At 41.2% G+C, this 18,109-nt stretch overlaps 1 protein-coding gene across 2 annotated transcripts; it reads right to left on the bottom strand.

Annotated features, from left to right (window-relative positions):
• Positions 1–5,367: 5,367 nt before the first annotated feature.
• On the bottom strand, positions 5,368–18,069 carry Trmt6 (tRNA methyltransferase 6 non-catalytic subunit). Of its 2 annotated transcripts, XM_020166834.2 has the most exons (11): positions 17,763–18,069; positions 13,734–13,861; positions 12,518–12,627; positions 11,880–11,971; positions 11,671–11,754; positions 11,283–11,407; positions 9,919–10,280; positions 8,863–8,948; positions 8,159–8,261; positions 7,974–8,060; positions 5,368–6,907 (listed from the first exon to the last, which is right to left on the bottom strand). In XM_020166834.2, exons 1-11 carry the CDS (start codon positions 17,891–17,893, stop codon positions 6,716–6,718), a joined length of 1,500 nt encoding a protein of 499 aa, XP_020022423.1. In that variant the 5' UTR covers positions 17,894–18,069; the 3' UTR covers positions 5,368–6,715. The 2 variants fall into 2 exon arrangements, with proteins under 2 accessions (XP_020022423.1, XP_073930480.1); XM_074074379.1 differs by lacking the exons at positions 11,880–11,971; positions 12,518–12,627; positions 13,734–13,861; positions 17,763–18,069 and having other exon boundaries at positions 11,550–11,683.
• Positions 18,070–18,109: the final 40 nt, after the last annotated feature.

The raw sequence follows: 18,109 nt of genomic DNA, 5'->3' as shown, positions 1-18,109 counted from the left end.
TACCGGTTGAGATGGAGTCTCACTGTTTGCTCAGGCTGTCTTCAAACCATGATCCTTCCATTTCCTCCTCCCAAGTACCTGGGACTACAGATGTGACGCACTATATCTAGCTTTAGTAATTTTTTTCAGTACTGAGGTTTGAATTCAAGGCTTTATGGTTGCTAAGCAGGTGTTCTACCACTTGAGCCATGTCTTCAACCCATAAATTTTCTCTTAATAAGTAGGAGCATACCCTAAAATAATGATTAAAAAGTATAGCCTAGTAAACACATAAACCAGCAACATAGGCATCTGTTCTCATTATCAGGTATTATGCATTGTGCTAAACCTTTACACAACTGGCAATGGTTTGTTTTCACAAACATGACCCAAATCATGTGACTGAGGCATTGGATTCTGACATTACAACTGCAATAGCATTACAAGGTGATAGGAATTTTTCAGCTTTTTTATGTCCATGGTGCCACTGTTGTACCCATGGCCCATCACTGATCAAAGAGTTGTTAAGCAGTACCTGATTGTATATGCTTATGGTACCTGGGAGTGTGAGCTTATTTGGAAATAGGGTCTCCACAAATGCAGTGAAGTTCTGATGAGGCTATTAGGGGAGGCTCATATCCAATATGACTAGTGTACTTTAAGAATAGAAAGATTTGAGGCACACATGGTGATTCATAGCTGTAAGCCCAGCACTTGGGAGGCTGAGGCAAGAGGATGGCTAGTTCAAGGCCAGCCTGGGATAAAATGTGACCCTGTCTCAAAAAAAAAAAAAATAAGAAAAAGAAAAAAAAATACAGAAAGAGGAAAGTTTGGACACACACACACAGAGAATGCCATGAAGACACAGAGGCAACACAGATGATGACAGAGGCAGAGACTGGAGTGAAGCTGCTACCAGCCAAGAAACACTGGAGTCGCCAAAAGCTAAAAAGAGGTAAGATAGGATCCTCCACTAAGGAAGGCTGACACTGCCCATACCTTGATTTTGGACTTTTAGCTTCCAGCACTGTGATGGTATAAAATTCTGTGGCTTAAAATTCTGTGCCACCCAGTTTGTGGCACGTTGTTATGTCAACCCTGAGGTCCTAACACAATGAGAAACAAATGGCTCTATCAACCCCCCCCAAATCCTCCTGTAACTATAGCCCCCTATAATTATTTTAGAGCTTTTATCTGAATATTTTAACTGCCATGGTCTCTAATATTGTATCAAGGAGTTATAGCACAGAGATGGGTCAGTAGGGATGGGTCAGTGTCATTACAAAGTAAAAACACTCATGCCATGGTAAAGTGCAGTATAATTGGAAGATCTCAGGTGCTGAAATAGTTAACTAACTGCAGTAATTACAATTCTGCAGTCTAGGAACCAGCCACTCAGATATAGAACAGGCCTCACTCAGAAAGCATCTGCTGATGAAGGACCTCAAGGAACTGAGAACATAAGCCATGTAGACACCGAGGGGAAAGGCATTTCAGGCAGAGGAAATCACAGGTGCAAAGGCCTTGAGACAGGAATGAATGTATTTGACAAGTTTGAAGAAAAGCAGGAGGCTAGCATGAGGGAACTGTTAGAGAAGGTGGATGATGTTAGAGAGGCACCTGGGCCAAGTCACTCAGAGCTTTGTAGGTCCTGGTAAGGACTTTTGCCCTTGTGATTGCAGAGTTCTCAACAGAAGAGTGACATGATTTGCTTTACATTATAACAACACTGGCCACTAGGTTGACAGTAGACTGTAGGGGAAGTGAGAAACCAATACAGAGGGCACTGTCATAATCTAGCTGCTCATCAAGACGGCTTAGGCCAGGGTGGTAGGGTAGGGGTAAGTACTCAAGTCTAGATCTACTCTGTGAACAGGCAGGGTTGATGGATTTGGTGTGACCTGAGGGAATAAGAGGCTGGCACCAGGTTTTAGGCCTGAACAACTGCGAAAACAGATGGGGAAGACTGTAGGAGGGACTAGAGAGTGGAGGGATGGACAGCTCAGGCTTGGATACGTTAAGTTTGATTTGTTGAGTTGGGTACACAGGGCTGGAGCTGAAGGAAAAGGCCAGTGCTGAAGGTGACATGGATGCCATCATCATTGAGATGTCATTTAAAGCATGGAAACTGGATGTGATCACCTAGTACTAAATAAACGAGTTCAGGATGGCCTCTGGGGATTGGTCCAGAGGATATTTAATGCTTGACTAAAGGCTGGCTTTTGTTTTGATTTCTGTACCGGGGCTTGAACTCAGGGTCTCACACATGCCCAGCAAGTGCTCTCCTCCCTTTCATGCCTAGCCCTCTTTCTGTTTTTGTTTTGTCTTTTGAGACAGGGTCTCCCTATGTAGCCAAGGCTGGCCTCCAACTTGTGGTCCTCATGCCTGAGCCTCCCCAGTGCTGGAATTACTAGCCTGTGTCACTGTGTCCAGCCTGCAGGTTAAGTAGCTTAAAAGCCTACCCAGGCCAAATACAGATTTTTTACAATACAATTATTTTAATCACACTTTAAATAAATTTCCTTGCCCCCTAACACACAAACTAAACTACATCCAACAATGGTCAATACTGGAGGCCATTGGTAAGACAGAGCCTTGTGGTTGTGAGACCCCAAGCCACTTCCCACCAACCTCCCAGACAACATCACCTACACATGCAGCCCCACTCTGATCTCCTTTCCCTGGGTGGGCTAGGTGGCGGGGTTTGCCCTCTCTCCTCCTCTTCTGAGTAGCAGCCCAGATGCTGTGGGGAAGGACTATTTCTTCTTCCCCATGTAGACCTGTTAGTGTTGCTGTCACTCAATAAAGCATGTGTGGTACTGCCACCTCATGGGGATACATTTTTCTTTGATCAGTCTCCAAGTTCCTTAATTACTATAGGTATTACCTGACAATATTGCTAAGAAAAAAAAAACCAGGAATGAGCATAGTAGAGAGGGAAGAGGGGAGTGGAAAGTATTTACAAGTCTCAGAGATGAGGAGGAGCCAGAAAAAGAGAGGAGGTATCCTGGGAGACAGTGAGGGAAACTGTGGCCAGGAGAGGGGTGGACAGTGTCCAATGCTGCTAGTAGATCTGGAGGGCCGAGAAGGAGCTCAGGATTTCACATTATGACTTTGACCATTGCCCACCCCAAACCATATCCACTGTGGCTGTTTCCAATTGCCACCCTCTGTCCCATTCTTGCCACAATCCATCTCATGGCTTCACCAAAATTAGGGATCATCAAACTTTTCTTAAAGGGCCAGAGAGCAAACATTTTAGGTTTTGAGACTGTAGGGTCTGTATCACAAATATTTAGCTCTGTCATAGTGGGCCGCAAACAAATGAGAGTGGCTGTGTTTCATTAAAACTTCATTCATATGGGTGTGGCCTCAAGTGGTAGCCACACTACAGAAGTGGCTAAAGGCTAGCATGTCTATCAACCTGGAGATAATACACAAGGCTGTGTCCACACAGATTGCTACTTCAATACTTTACCCAAAAATACATGGTGGGCCAATGCCATGCAAGAGAGGCATGTTGGAGACCTGGGCAATGTGACAGCTGGCAAAGATGGTATGGCCAAGTACTCATTGAAAATTCTCTGATCTCACTCTCAGGAGATCATCAATGGTCATACGATAATGGCCCATGAAGGACCAGAAGACGTGAGCAGTAGTGGAAATGAAGAAAGTACAAAGATGGGAAATACTGTTAATCATTTAACTGTGGTGTAACAGATCACCCAATGGGCAGTCCCTATAATGTACTTTGAGTCCTGATAACTCATGTGATATCTGCTAGCTGTAGAAATTTAACTTGATAAACATGATAAAATTTAAAATGCAGTTGTGTGACTTTATAAAGTATTGCTTTAAGTACCTATAATGAGAACTCATCTATGATCACTTGGAAGATTTGTATAATTTAACAAAACTCAATCAAAATGTCTATTTCAGTAGAAAAAGAAAAGATTTGGTTCTTCCTCATAAAAGTATCAAAAGCGGTGGGTGGTTAGTAAATGTTGATAGCTTACCTTTCCTCTTGAAGTAGCTATCCAAGGACTCACAGCTCTTGCCATATGACCTGTGCTTCAGTTATGACCAAAGAACATCTGTAATCCTCTTACAAAAATCCATTATCTGCCTAGAGACATTGTATTTCAAGTAAGGCATTAGGTACATTCTGTTCCTTTGAAGCACAGCCCTTTAATGCATTACAAATCAGGAACATTAAGGGCATTGTCTCTTGACCAGATTTTTAGGATATGCTTCCTAGTATTTTATATTGTTCTTGCAATATTTACAACCAATGCTTTAAAACAAAATGTAAAGTCTTCTTGGTTTCATATGTATTAAGACTATTTTTAGCTTTTCCATATCCAACCAATATAAAAATACTCAGTAAGATTTGCTTCATGAGTGTATCTTCCAGTTAAAAACATCCTTTAATGGCCATTATCAGAATAGCACATACTACTAGGGAAAAGATTTTTTTTCTGAGATGTTCCTCCCTATCCATTGAGGAGATACACTTCTATGAGGATGTGAACAATGCATATGGTTGTTCTTAACTTAAATGAATGGTATATTGTTAAGTGCCCTAGGCTAATGGAGACATAGGATCGACATTACAAAATGATTTAGTTGCTACTCATTTAAGTGCTATTCCACATAATTCCCCCGGTGACTGAATGCCCTGAAGTCATAAAATTATCCATTCATCTGCTCCAAAAACAGATGTTCACTTTACACAGAAGGTAAGGACATCCTGTATCTTGTTGCATCCACGATGCAGGAGCAGTTAATTGTTCTTGAGGGAGTGGCTCCCAGAGAGCAGAACCAGCATGTCACCTGGACACTTACCCCAGACCTACTGAATCAGAAACAGTGGGTTAGAGGGTCCAACAATCTGTTTAACAAGTCCTCAAGTTTCTAAATGTTCTAACACTAAATTTGTAGATTGTTGTGAACTACTGAATTAAGTCATCTATACTTAAAAGATGGAGTAAATCCTGATTGGGAAAAAAATAACACGTTAATTTTTCTTGGTGATCGTGAGAGTTCCTGTCATCTCCCAGGGCAGCTTCATGGGCACAGAGCCTTGGTAGCTCAGATCTGACCCTCTCAAGAAATGCTGCAATACAGGGTATGGAAGGGGATATGGAAACAGGTGTGTCCCATTTAGGAGGTTTTACCAGTTGCCAGTGGAGAACAGAGTACTGAACCTCATCTATGCAGTCCTGTGTTCTCCTGAATCAACTTGACTGTATGGGAGTGACAACAGTTGTCAGTTTAACGAGATGTCAATCCAGGTATGTTCTCTACTACACACAGACTATCTGTCACAATTAGCTGAAAGCCAGTCCATGTGGCATCACTGGCTGCATCATTTATCATAGACAGATCATAGTAGGAAACTTTATTTTTGTATTTGAGCATACAGGCAAGAAGTTTATTAAGAGGAAGGACAAAGCTTCCATGTGAGATAGGGAGGAGACCCAAATGGGCTGCCTAACACTTTTGTTCTTTAAAAGGAACTGCTTTAAGAAAAAGGAATCAAAACTGTACTTGTTGGTAATCACATCAGCATTATCAGAATAGCAGATGCTATTAGGGGAAAGAACTTTTTTTCTGAGCCGCTCCTCTTTGGATGATACATATCTACTCTACCACAGGAACAGTACTTGTGCTGAGCATATTCTAGTGAGCAAGACTCAGATTCTCAAATGGATGAGAGCTATGGCTTAAATACTTTTTATTTACTGCAACAGATGGTCAAACTATTTGACTAGTTTTTCAGAGCCTATAAAGGTGAACCACCTAACCATGGGAGAGCTTTCATACCAGTATTAATCATCAGAAAAAGGCACTTTAAAATACGCTTGACAACGAATGTGATACCAATGCAATGAGAACTGCTCTAAGTCTGGCATAAAGCTTTACCACGGTTCAAACAGTGTATTGTCTCTCTGTGTGGTATATTTATATAGGTAGCACAGTCCGTCCCCGTTTGTGTGTGCATGTGGGGTGTGTGTATGTATCTGTCTCTGGGGATGGGAAAAAAACTCAACTGTTTGCTTTAATTAAATATTACACAAAAATTGGAGTCACTTTATTTGGAACAAAGTACAAGAGGACTGGCAAATTAAGAGAAAAAAAAAAACCCTACTAAACCTTTCTACACACCAAAAAAAAAGAAAGAAAAAAAAAAGCAATAAATACTTGTAACTTTCCCAGGTTGTCAACCATTAAAATAAAATCTAGCATTAAAAAAAGTTTACTCCACTTCAGAGAGCAGGGTGGACATTTTTGGTACTGTAAATCTCATACACTCATACATCCATATTGCTTAGGCTGAAGAGAATGGAATGAACAAAGGAAATTTCATCCACAAATTTCTTCCTTTCGGAATCCACTAAATTTTAGCTACATCATGACAATCCACTTAGCTTAAAATATAAAGTCTTGTATAAATACATTTCAGGATGTTGAAATTTCCAAGGTATTCGCAGAGCGTTCAGAAGTACTGTTAAATAAACAGAGTTGTTGTATCAACCCACGAATGCACAAATGAGTTGCAGTTTTGACAGATTACACTCTTCTGTGTCAGAAGTGGACAAAAGGCTTACTCCTCCTTCCCAGGAAGGGGTGTACGTTCTTATTTTTAGGATACAAAGAAATAGTTAGTAATGGCATTTAAAGTTTAATTACGAACTACAGAATGAGAACAAAGATCAAAGCAATCCTTGAAGAGTTAAGACCCAGACTCCATGCATTTCTGTTTTTTAGGTGCTGGCTCCTCAGCCTTGGGAGATTCTAAAGTGCTTGTGCTGGATTTGAGGCTGGGGTCCACTCTAACGTTGTCCAAGACAACGGTGAAACCTGACAGAAGGTACCCTCCACCTCCACTCATCAGCAATTTGGGATGACTTCGATCTGGCAAAACCTAATCAAGAAAGAGAAATAGACACTCATGTTTTCTCAAGATGACAAAGTACATGCCAATAACACACCACTAAATTAGAATTCAGATGACACAAATTCTCTTGAAGATCTGAATGAATAAATTTCTAAGTAGCTCATTCTTTCATATTATGGTGAAAAGTGTAAAAATTGGTTATATTTACTTATTTATTTAATAAAATGGAAGCGCTGTTTCTGTCAAATCTTAAGCGAGTTTCTGTGGAGAATGGGCAAATGGTTTGTACACAGCTCTCTTCCTCTGGGCTCCAGGAAGCTTTACAACCAATGATGGAGCTTGGGTCTGGAAAAGCGGCTAAGGAATGAACATTCAGAACCTCCCTTCCCCGCTATACTGTTAACTTTGACAAGAATTCTTCTGACCTGTTACCTTAACTAAATAAGATGACTTCCATAAAGAGTAGGATTACTCAGGGCTCAACATGAAAGGTGCCTTCATGAGGGCACTGGTTACAATGTAGTCTGGGAGCAGCAAGCCTCCGGTTGCTCCCAGCTGGTAACTGAGCATAGGTTTTTGCTTTTAGACCATTTCTGTCCATCTAGGTCCCCTTTAACTCTTTGTTCCTGGGCTTCCCATCAGACTGGCTGAGGAAGAATGCTTCCTCCATCCCCTTCTTCCCAGGAGTCAACCTGCACCAGCTAATCCTGCTCCCTCTCCCTATTTTTCAAAGGCATTTCTCCCAAGAAATCTCTTAACATTTCCACTTCTATCTTTGCAATTTGTGGTTGGGGATGTAGCTGCATGTACAATGCCTTGGGTTTGATCTCCAGTACCTCAAAAAGGTAGGGGAGTGCCGTACGGGGATGGAGAGAAAGGAAGGAGGGAGTGAGAGGGAGAAATGCACCCTGTCATGCATGAAAAGAGAAGAGAGTCAGGAAGAGCCAGTGGCACTTTCTCTGATTCACAGGCAGGCAAGAGACTCTTCCACTGCTATAACAGTGGGAAAGAAATGGCCATTTCTCTATACAGCAACTTCCAGTATTACTGCAAGGAGCCAAAAGCTCCAGGGCCTGGCTGTAAGAATACACACCTGATAATTTCTGAGCCAGGTTTCAGACAGCCTGAGGTTGATGACGCCTCCCCTCTCCCGCAGTTTTGTGTAGCATTCCAACAAAGGCTGAAGGCAAAAATAGGGTTAAGAAATATTTCCTAGGCTGCAGTTTGAGGCTCAAAATTCAGATGTAAGGACTGCTGTCCATTTTGTCCCAGTATTACCTCTTTATACTGACAATAGACCACAAATGGCCTCGAAGGAGCCACAAAGTCCAACAAAGACAGCAGCAGAGGAGTGGGATGGAAACGACTGGCCACAATTAAACTGCAAGAAAAATGTCAGACAGATTATTTTCCTACTTCCCCAAAGTCAAGCATAGGTTTTAAGATGCATTTAATTCATGATTCACACAAGGGAAGGTTTAATATAACATTTTAGAAGTTAAAAGCTGAAGAAAATCATAAGCTTTTTATTTCTATGTGACACAAATCGGGCTATAAGTTCTCATGGTGCTGCCAACTAACTCTAAGTAACAATGACATTCTTAGTTTTGTTTTAATAATTTGGAAGCAAATCCAATGCTGTATATGTTGGTTTTGCAGATACCTCAATTTACCTCTCCTTGACAGGTTTACCTTAGCCCTTGCCATTAGCTAGTGCCAGAGCCATCTGAATGGAATCCTGCACCTAGTGGGACTACACAGCCCCTTCTGAGGTATCATCATTCAAGTACATTCAATTTCTTCTAAAACCTTCAATTTCCCACCTCTGCCAGATGCAGTATCCTTTCTTTAAAAACCCAAGATAGAATTCTCATCTCAGTTCCCTCCAGAATCACAGCAAAGCAGAAAGAGAATTCTGATCCACTAGAAGCAGAGCCCACTAGCACCAAGAAGTATCCTGCATTCAATTTTCATCAGCGTACCCATCCGCATTTCTTTCATTAAGCAGAGCAGCAGCCTCTAAATGTCTCTTCCTCTGTTCTTCTTGTCTCCTTTGCTTTTCCTGAACCTTCAAGGGAAGAAAGAAACCAATGTACTGAGGTAATTCAGTAAAGTTTATGGAAATGCTTTGGTCTATCAAAACAGCTCAATAATCCAGGCACCAGTGGCTCACACTTGTAATCCTAACTACTTGGGAGGCTGAGATCAGAAGGATCATGGTTCTAAGCCAACCCAGGCAAAAAGATTTGTGAGACCCCATCTCAATGGAAAAAAAGCTGGATGTGGTGGTGTGCATGTCATCCCAGTAATAGTGGAAAGCTTAGAAGGATTATGGTCTAGGTTGGCCTGGGCAAAAAGTGAGACCCTATCTCCAAAATAACCAGAGCAAAAAGGGCTAAAGGCATGGTTCGAGTTGTAGAATGCCTACCTTGTAAGCACAAGGCCCTGAGTTCAAACCCCAATACTGCTAACAAAAAAAATCTCAACAATATTTATCAACTTAAAGGAGGGTGTTTCAAGGAAGATGAAAAAACTCATTACACTACCTAAGCAATACTTCTGTATCCTAGAGCTCCCTCCCAAAGAAGTCATACACTTGTGTACATGTATATACACACTTTCTCTCCAACTTTGCATTTTTCTTTTTTGGCAGGGGTTTTGAGCTCAGGTTCTTGTGGTGGGTGCTTGCTAGGCACTCTACCACTTGAACCATGTACACAGCCCTTTTTTGCTTTAGCTGTTTTTCAGGTAAGGTTTCTTCTTCTTGCTAGGGCCTGCCTCAAACTATGACCTTCACATAGCTGGGATCATGGGTGTGTGCCACCATGCCTGGCTTGTTAATTCAGATAGAGACTATGAAGTTTTTGCCTGGGCTTGCCTCAAACTGCAATTCTCTTGATCTCTGCCTTCTTACAGATGTGAGTCATCATGTCCATCTTGGAACTGATGCTCTAAAGCCAAACCTGATCTCATTACTTAAAAGAAGTTAACTGAGGCCCTGAAATTATTATGAAGATAGTGACTCTTAACATGCATACATAATCTTTTTTGCTTCCTCTCTCTTTAGGCTCCTTATATTCTGGCTCTTCTTGAGAAACAATTTCCATTGTTTCATGCTCTTCTGGGTGGTTGTTCCCTGGAGCCTCTGCCATGCTGTCTTCATTGTCTTGTTCAGAAGTCTGCTTTTCCTCAAGTGCACCATTACTTTTCTCAGTCGGAGTACTGTCTTTTGACTCTGAAGATAACATCTCAGCAGAAAATGTTCCATTTAGGAGACTGTCCACTTTGTTGAGGGGGAATTCATAAAGACCACTGAGGAAGGATTTGGGAAATCCAAAACATGCTGTTGCTACCCGAACAGGTCCATCTCCAGGGTATAGCTGAATAATGGAGCCAAAACCTGAAAAGATAAAAGAAAGAAATATCTGCACAAATGGAGACAACTCTGGACTACGCAAACCCCGAGTCCTCCATGTAATGAGACTGAATGTCTCTCTACCCTGTTTACAGGCTGAAGAATGATGCAACTCCTGGCCAGGGGGCACTACTTGGGAGTCTACATTCCCAATGGAGATAATATAATCACAAAACAGATGAACAGAAGTCTTAAAGAAGCTTGCTCCCAGCTGGGCACGAGTTGCTCATACCCACAATCCTAGCTACTTGGAGGCAGAAATCTGGAGAATCACAGTTTGAGGCCAGCTTGGGCAAATACTTTGTGAAACCTCATCTCCAAAATAACCACAACAAAATGGACTGGAGGTGTGGCTCAAGCAGTAGACCACCTGCTTTGCAAGCTCAAAGCCCTGAGCTCAAACTCCAGTCCCATTAAAAAAAAAAAAAAAAAAAAAAGAAGCTTGCCTCCACCTGGTATTATGGTAAAACACTATGGTCATGCAAATTTGTATGTCACATGACAAGTGACTGGCTTTCTGCTTTCTCATACTCCAATCTTTAAATGGGGTAGTTCTTATCGTCTATAGCATCACAGACAGCACAGGGAAATCAGGATGGGTTGTATTCCAGGAGAAAGTAGATGACAAGATTGAGTCTTTCCACTCAATCCCCTTGTTTCAGGCCAATAAAATGTGCAGCAGCCATTTTACCAAAATAAGTGTACTGAAATCATTGTCCTGAATGTCTTAATCAGCCACAGATTCCAAAATCATCCCCACTGATATGGAAGCTGGAAAGGACAATCACCATCGTGAGGCATCAACACAGCCTAGACTAGGAGATGTGGACCTCACAGGAAGGCTCTGGGACAGGAATTATAAAGGCAAGCCAAGTCACTTCATTAACCTGAGTAATTCAGTTCAGCTTTCTTCCCCTTTAAATTTTTGGACCTCTCTGCTCAACAACAGGGTAGGGTTTAACTGAACTTGAAAATGTAAGTTCTTACCTCCCATTCGCTCCATCATTGCACCCAGCACCAAGCCTGAACACGTTTCCATTACAATCATTTTATTGCCAGCACGGATATTTCCCAAGGTCAACATCTGGGCTAGTGTATCATATCTCATGTGGCTAAGGAAAAAAAAGGATGATTAATTTATTTTTGGCTAAGAAAAGACTGTAATTTTAATCATTATTTTTCAAGTTCTGTTTGTTTTATAAAAATTATGTTGATAAGATTGATTGCTTTGGAAGTGACAGTAAAAGGACTTACAATTTATGAGGTAGGAGGACACTTTATGCAGGTGAGCAAGTTTTTCATTTTACTTAAAATCATGACTTTCTTAAAGACATATTTTCCCCCAATTATACTTTTGAAAGGAAACAAAGCGTACTTAATTTTTCCAGGTTCTCTTGCATAATACATAATTGAAAGAATACGGGTGGATGGCTTCAAAATAGTAATGATGGCTTCATATCTGGAGGAATTAAAAACAGAACATCAATTTGAAAAAAATGATTTAAAACACGTTTAGTAATATATAGTTCAAAATCATGTAAAAAGATTTAATGTTTTCAACTGTTTCAAACCAAAACTACTTACTTCTTTTTCTTCTTCTTAATATATTTATCTTGAGCAAATTCTGTCTTGTCTCGGAATGTTGTACTATTTTCAATTAACTGCTGAACTATTTCCTGTAAGAAAAGGAGCAAGCAGATATTCTGAAATTTCACTTTCATAGTGCAAGTAACTTCAAAGGTTTCTTATGCCAGAATATATCCACAGGTCTGATTCTTCAGGCCCTCTTCCACAGAAGTCCAAAAGGAACAACTCTGTATTTCTACCTCTATTTAGAATTTGTAACATATTACAAGTACTTTACAAATCTATTTAAACAAAGATAAAACAACAGAGATGCAATAAAGGGAGAAGAGAGATAAAGAAAGCTATCATTCCTAAGGACACTGGCTGAAAATATTACTGAAAGTAAAAGATCCTGATATGTACTGATACTACATTCTCTCCCACTAGTAATATTATTATTGTCATTCACTTGTATTCCTGCACATGAAAAACAAAATCTTGATATCCTGAGTTGCATGTACATCTCAACCTATTTCTAGCAAAAGCATAACACTAGTTTTTCATTTTGCCCTAGGCAAACCAAACAATTTTAAAACCAATTTCCTATATACCAAATAAAAAATAAAAACAAAATGAAAAAATCCTTTGACTATTACCTCTCCTTTAATGCCCTTGTCTTTCAAAGCTTTTATGTCATCTTGAGTAAGTTTCTGAGATTTTCCATCATCAATTATATTTCGATTATCAGTGCCTGCTTCTTTAGTTTCTAAGGAAAGAAAATGCTGATATTTATGATCTGAAATTACTGTACAGTCTTTCTTTTCCTAAGTTCATATCTGTATCCAGCCCATCAGTCACTCAAGCATGGCCTTCTAGTTCCACTGCTTCCACTGGCGTCTACGATTCTTCCTTGCCAGGGCTTCTCCAAGCCTCTAACTCATCTTCCTGCCCCCTTACTATCCACTTGGGTACCACCATACACACTGACCAAGGCCCTCAGTAAGATTTTGGGACTTGCTGCTCCACTGGGAGAAGAGGTATGAGACAGGATCTCCTGTAGCCCAGGCTGGTCTTGAACTCACAATTTTCCTGCCTCAGCCTTCCAAATGCTGGAATTACAGTCTAGCTTATGAGCTGTTATAAACACAGTGCTTAATCATGCCCAGTACTTATTTGGTATTTAATAAAAACACGGACATTAATTTAAACGTATCTTACTAACTGGCTTGGCTCAGAACTCTAACAGTATTTTAGTAATCTAATTTTTTAATTACTTAAATGTTATTGTTAAGATGTTTAAGTTATTTTAATAAATAAGCATTTACTTTTAATTAGGTATAGTAGCTAAAATTATGGTACCCTACTTCTGGCAAGGCACTGTCAAGATCTTCCTATAAGTGTTATCACTAAATACTACGACCCAAGCATTAAGTATTTCTTTATGGCCTCATTTTGTGGAAGAGTGTATAAAAATTACAAAAATCAAATCACCTGCTCAATGTTGTAAGGCAAGTGATGAAGCAGGCACTTAACTTAACCAGGTGGATTCAAACCCAGACCTCTTAATCACTACACTATCTGCTAACTAACCTGCAGGTGTTTCCTAACTTCTGTGTACTAAAAGGGCTCTATACACGTCCTTGCAATGAAGTGGACTCAAAGTCTCTGCTCAAGAAGCTCAAGGTCAAGAAGCCACTTAATTGTGCACTGGAGCTAACATTTCATGCACTTTCATTGTCAAAGGTAGTACTTGCCTCATTCCACTAAGCTACTGTTGCGGGGGAGATAGCCTGGGCTGGCACTTTGGAATTAATTAGAGATCTGACTTAGCCAGTTGGAGAGCATCTATTTCATATACCCAAAGTGGTGCACCTGAGGTGGGCTCTTCCTTCTTCTTCTTGGGCTGAAGACTTCCTCCATTGGTTACTTCAAATGTGGTTCCATAACTATGGCCAATGGCGTTATCCAGGTAGAACCACTGTTTTTCAAAAGTTACTTTTCTGGGGAAGAAAAAACAGGCAATTAACAGATTTCTTTTACATTTAGTACATAAAAGCCATGCTCATCCTATTTTATTTCAGAAGTATTCTCACAATGAATGTTCAGCATTAGTTCTGTGACCACAAACCCACAATAAACTAGAGAGAACCGGGGTGGGGCAGAAACGGAAGATTAATAAAGAAGCCAGGAAAAAATGAAAAAAAAAACAAAACAAAAAAAAAACCCCAAAAAACCGACATTCTTCTTCTGGGGCACCAGAATGACCCCATTTTGCGCTGTCTTCCAGGATGTCTGTACTAATGGGCTCACTTCTGGACAGCAGGCAGGGATGCCAACATTGTCAGGCCACTCTAGACATGAACTGTGACATCCCCTGAAACTCACACTAGGAAATCTCAAGAAAGAACACTCACTGAGATGACAAGGGTTTTACAAACTTCCTGAGTCTTGGTCTAACTGGGCATTTTACCGAAAGATTACATGATACAAACGTATCACATTCAAATCAATATAACTGGCAATCTACACATTTGGAAATGGAACCTAACACTGATGATACTCTATTGAGGACCAAGCAAGTTTAGGTTTTCCTATTACTTAGATTTGTACCTTACAAGTTAAAAGGGAAATCCCACAAAATATCCTTTCCTTTCAAAGGAAGAAAACTATTATCTGCTGAGTATCAACAAGAGATTAGGCAATGTGTGCCATGTCTGTTTCATACCTTTTAATTCTCATAATCCTAGGACACAGATCTCTCTAGAGCTGTTCCAGAATCACAGCTGCAAGTGCTGGGATTCAAATCCAGGTTTGTCTCATCCCAAAGTTTGGTTCTTTCTATTACATTGCAGAGTCTAGCCCAGCAAAGGCCACAAGACCCCAGGAAGCACCATCTAGCTTCAGGACCTGGCCCACATCCACATAATTCTGAACTCAAGGAGATGAACTGGTGAACTATTTGTGCTCCACCTCACTCCACTTCCTTCCTCTTTGCTCCTACAGACTGATAAAATGCACTGCTGCACCGCCCAGATTTCCCTATCAAATGTTTCCCACCACTGCTAGTTCCTGGGTGTGTGACCTTTCTTTCTGGATTCCCTATATTCTGCCACTGAGTGTCACAACTCTATTAATGTCACCCAAACCAGTGAAGTGAAATCTGGCAAGATCCTAAGTGATCCAGAAAGGGCCATTCTTATTCTTTGCTGGGTCTCCAGCAATCGGAACGTAACAGATAGTCAAAGTATTTGAGCTCAGCCCAGATATGCATCTTCACATCCTTTCACTCGGAAGGAGTAGGTCTGCACTGTCCTCCAAGAGCCACGACTGTTTCTATATGCACCATAGACAAAGAGGATGAGGGAGTTTGGCCTGGGATGCAGCTGAGTTCAGAGGGCCATTTTCTAAATAAAACAGAAATCTCTACGATGGTTCTGCCAAGAAGAGGGATTGATAAAAAGTATTTCTAAGTAATGTCTAAAGAGTACCTTTTAGAACTAAATATGTTGCTGTCTGTCTCCTTAAGAATCAAAAAGCTCTTGTCTAACTGAGCACATTATAACAAACACATTCAAACCATCGAAAGCCAGGCATGGTGGTTCTTCACAGCTGTAATCCCAGCCCTTGGGAGGCTGAGGCAGGAGGATTGCCATTTTTTTTTTATTTTTATTTTATTCATATGTGCATACAATGTTTGGGTCATTTCTCCCCCCTTCCCCCACCCTCCCTTACCCCCCCCACCCGGCAGAAACTATTTTGCCCTTATCTCTAATTTTGTTGAAGAGAGAGTATGACCAATAATAGGAAGGACCAAGGGTTTTTCCTAGTTGAGATAAGGATAGCTATACAGGGAGTTGACTCGCATTGATTTCTTGTGCATGTGTGTTACCTTCTAAGTTAATTCTTCTTGAACTAACCTTTTCTCTAGTTCCTGGTCCCCTTCTCCTATTGGCCTCAGTTGCTTTAAAGTATCTGCTTTAGTTTCTCTGCGTTGAGGGCAACAAATGCTATCTAGTTTTTTAGGTGTCTTACCTATCTTCATACCTCCCTTGGGTGCTCTCACTTTATATCATGTGATCAAAGTCCACATATCTAATGTGGATCTAATGTCTGCATATGAGGGAGAGGACTGCCATTTAAGGCTATCTTGAGCTATACAGACTTTGTCTCAAAGAAAAAAAGGGGAGGAGGAAGAGTGAGAGAAAAGAAAATAAAGCAAGTTACAAGAACAATGTGAAAAAGAAAAAGTTACTCTTGGATGTTCATTACACAGATGTGTAACATTGGGCTTACTCATGGAACTATGTACCTATAATCTAAGAACTCTGCTGCACTGTGTTAGACTTCAACTAAAAGGTTAAATAATTAGTATTGACAAACTCCAAAAATTATGTACTTGGAAGCAAGCACAGAATTTCTAACGAAAAATTCTGAAAAGAAAAAACACTAGCTTCAAGAACACACAAATACAATAGTGATGACAGACAGTTATTTCTCTAATTTCAAACATCAAAAGGAAATAAAATTTAATCAATGGGGAATTTTAAAAAGCTTAAAAAGTTGAAGATATTCCATTTCTCCACTAGAAGAAACATACTCCCTTTTAACTTTTTCTTTACCAAATTGTTGCTTGTGCAAAAAAAACCAAAAAAACCAAAAAAAACTTGGTTATCACCAGCTTGATGCTTTGGGGACTGTTACTTGACTAGTTTTTAATGTTTCCTGCTTCACTTTAAATACTAGTCAATTATTTGATGCAAAAATGGTAAAAATTTTTTTTATCTGAAATGAGCATTTACCAGAAATTTCAAGTTCATAATGCCTAGCTTTTCTGGTCTGACACTGCATTCAACTTACTGTTTCAATACAGGGCTGGAGATGTAGCTGAATAGTACAGCACTTACCTAGCATGCATAAGGCCCTGGGTTACAGAGCCAGCACTGCTACAAACAAACAAGAATAACATAACAACCCAGCTCAAAAGAAAACTTGGTTGGTCTCGCATAAATTAACCTAAACATCCCAATACGTTCTCACCATTAATAAGCTATTAGGATTTAATAACGTCACCATCTCTGCCATAAAGTTATCAAAATCTCACATCTCTAGTACTAAAACAGTGGTATTAGTCTTCAGGTTAACACACTAAACCTAATTTCAATTTTTGAGACCTGCACAAGCTGTTTTTGAGCAGTTCAACTTTCCTGGACCGTGACCACCTTGGTGTACAATAAGGATCCCCCTTCCTCCCCCCTACACTCTATGGGAAGTTGTCTCCTCTTCTTATTCCATATAGGTATTTTCATTTGGATAGGGTGAAGAGGCCTGCGAGAAGTCAGACCAGGTGGAAGAGTTCTCACGTTTTTTGAGACTCGTCCTGACTGAGGAATTCGGGAGGAAGGAGGATTTATGGGGAAAAGTGGGAGCTGGTAGGAGAGTAAGAGGCAATGAAACGATTCCAAAGTGAATGGGGGGGGGGGAGAGGTGTTTCTTTAAGAACATGGAGATCCTAAGAACCTAGAAGAAGAACCCACGCCGAGGGGTGGGGGGTTGTTTGTATCCGGGCACCCGAGGACCAAGAATGGAATTCTGGGGAAGGGACTTTGTGGCAAGTCTGAAAAGAATGCTGAAGGTAGAGGGCTGGGTATGATACTATACAGTGGGGCTTTGTGGGAAGACAGAAAGGGCAGAGAAGATCCCGAGAGCCTACGGTGGGAAAGGATCACCGTGAAAAATGCCTAGATGACAGGAAGGTCCAAACGGAGACAACAAGGACGAAGGAGGGGGAATCCAGGCAGCCAAGAATAGACCCTACAGGGAGGGGTCGGGCCTATGAGAAGATCCTGAAGAGAGCACCTACGTGGGGGGCGGGCGACCCCCAAGGCCAGCAACCTGACTTACTTTCTGCGCTGCACCTGCACTGCTTTAAACACATCTTCACGTTTCAGCACCACGAAGTCGCCGTCGTGGATGCGGTGGTCGCCGGGATGCAGAGGCTGTGGTGGGCTCGGCTGCTCCCCTGAGCTCTCCATGATGCTCGCTGGGTCTTCGTGCTTCGCGACGTCCCTCCAGGACCCCAGAGCTTTGCCCCTCCCCACCGTCGCCACAGCCACTCTCACCTCCTTCAACTAGGAGGGACCTAATTGCCCTACGACCGGCACCGCCCCCACGTGCCGCGCGCCGCTTCCGCTTTCCGGTCTGAACGCCTTGACCGCTTCCGAGAGCTTCGCGACGTCCGTTTAGCCGAA

This window comes from Castor canadensis, chromosome 5 (genome assembly GCF_047511655.1).
Source record: "Castor canadensis chromosome 5, mCasCan1.hap1v2, whole genome shotgun sequence".
Classification (NCBI taxonomy): domain Eukaryota; kingdom Metazoa; phylum Chordata; class Mammalia; order Rodentia; family Castoridae; genus Castor; species Castor canadensis.
This window is presented reverse-complemented; position numbering and strand designations above follow the sequence as displayed.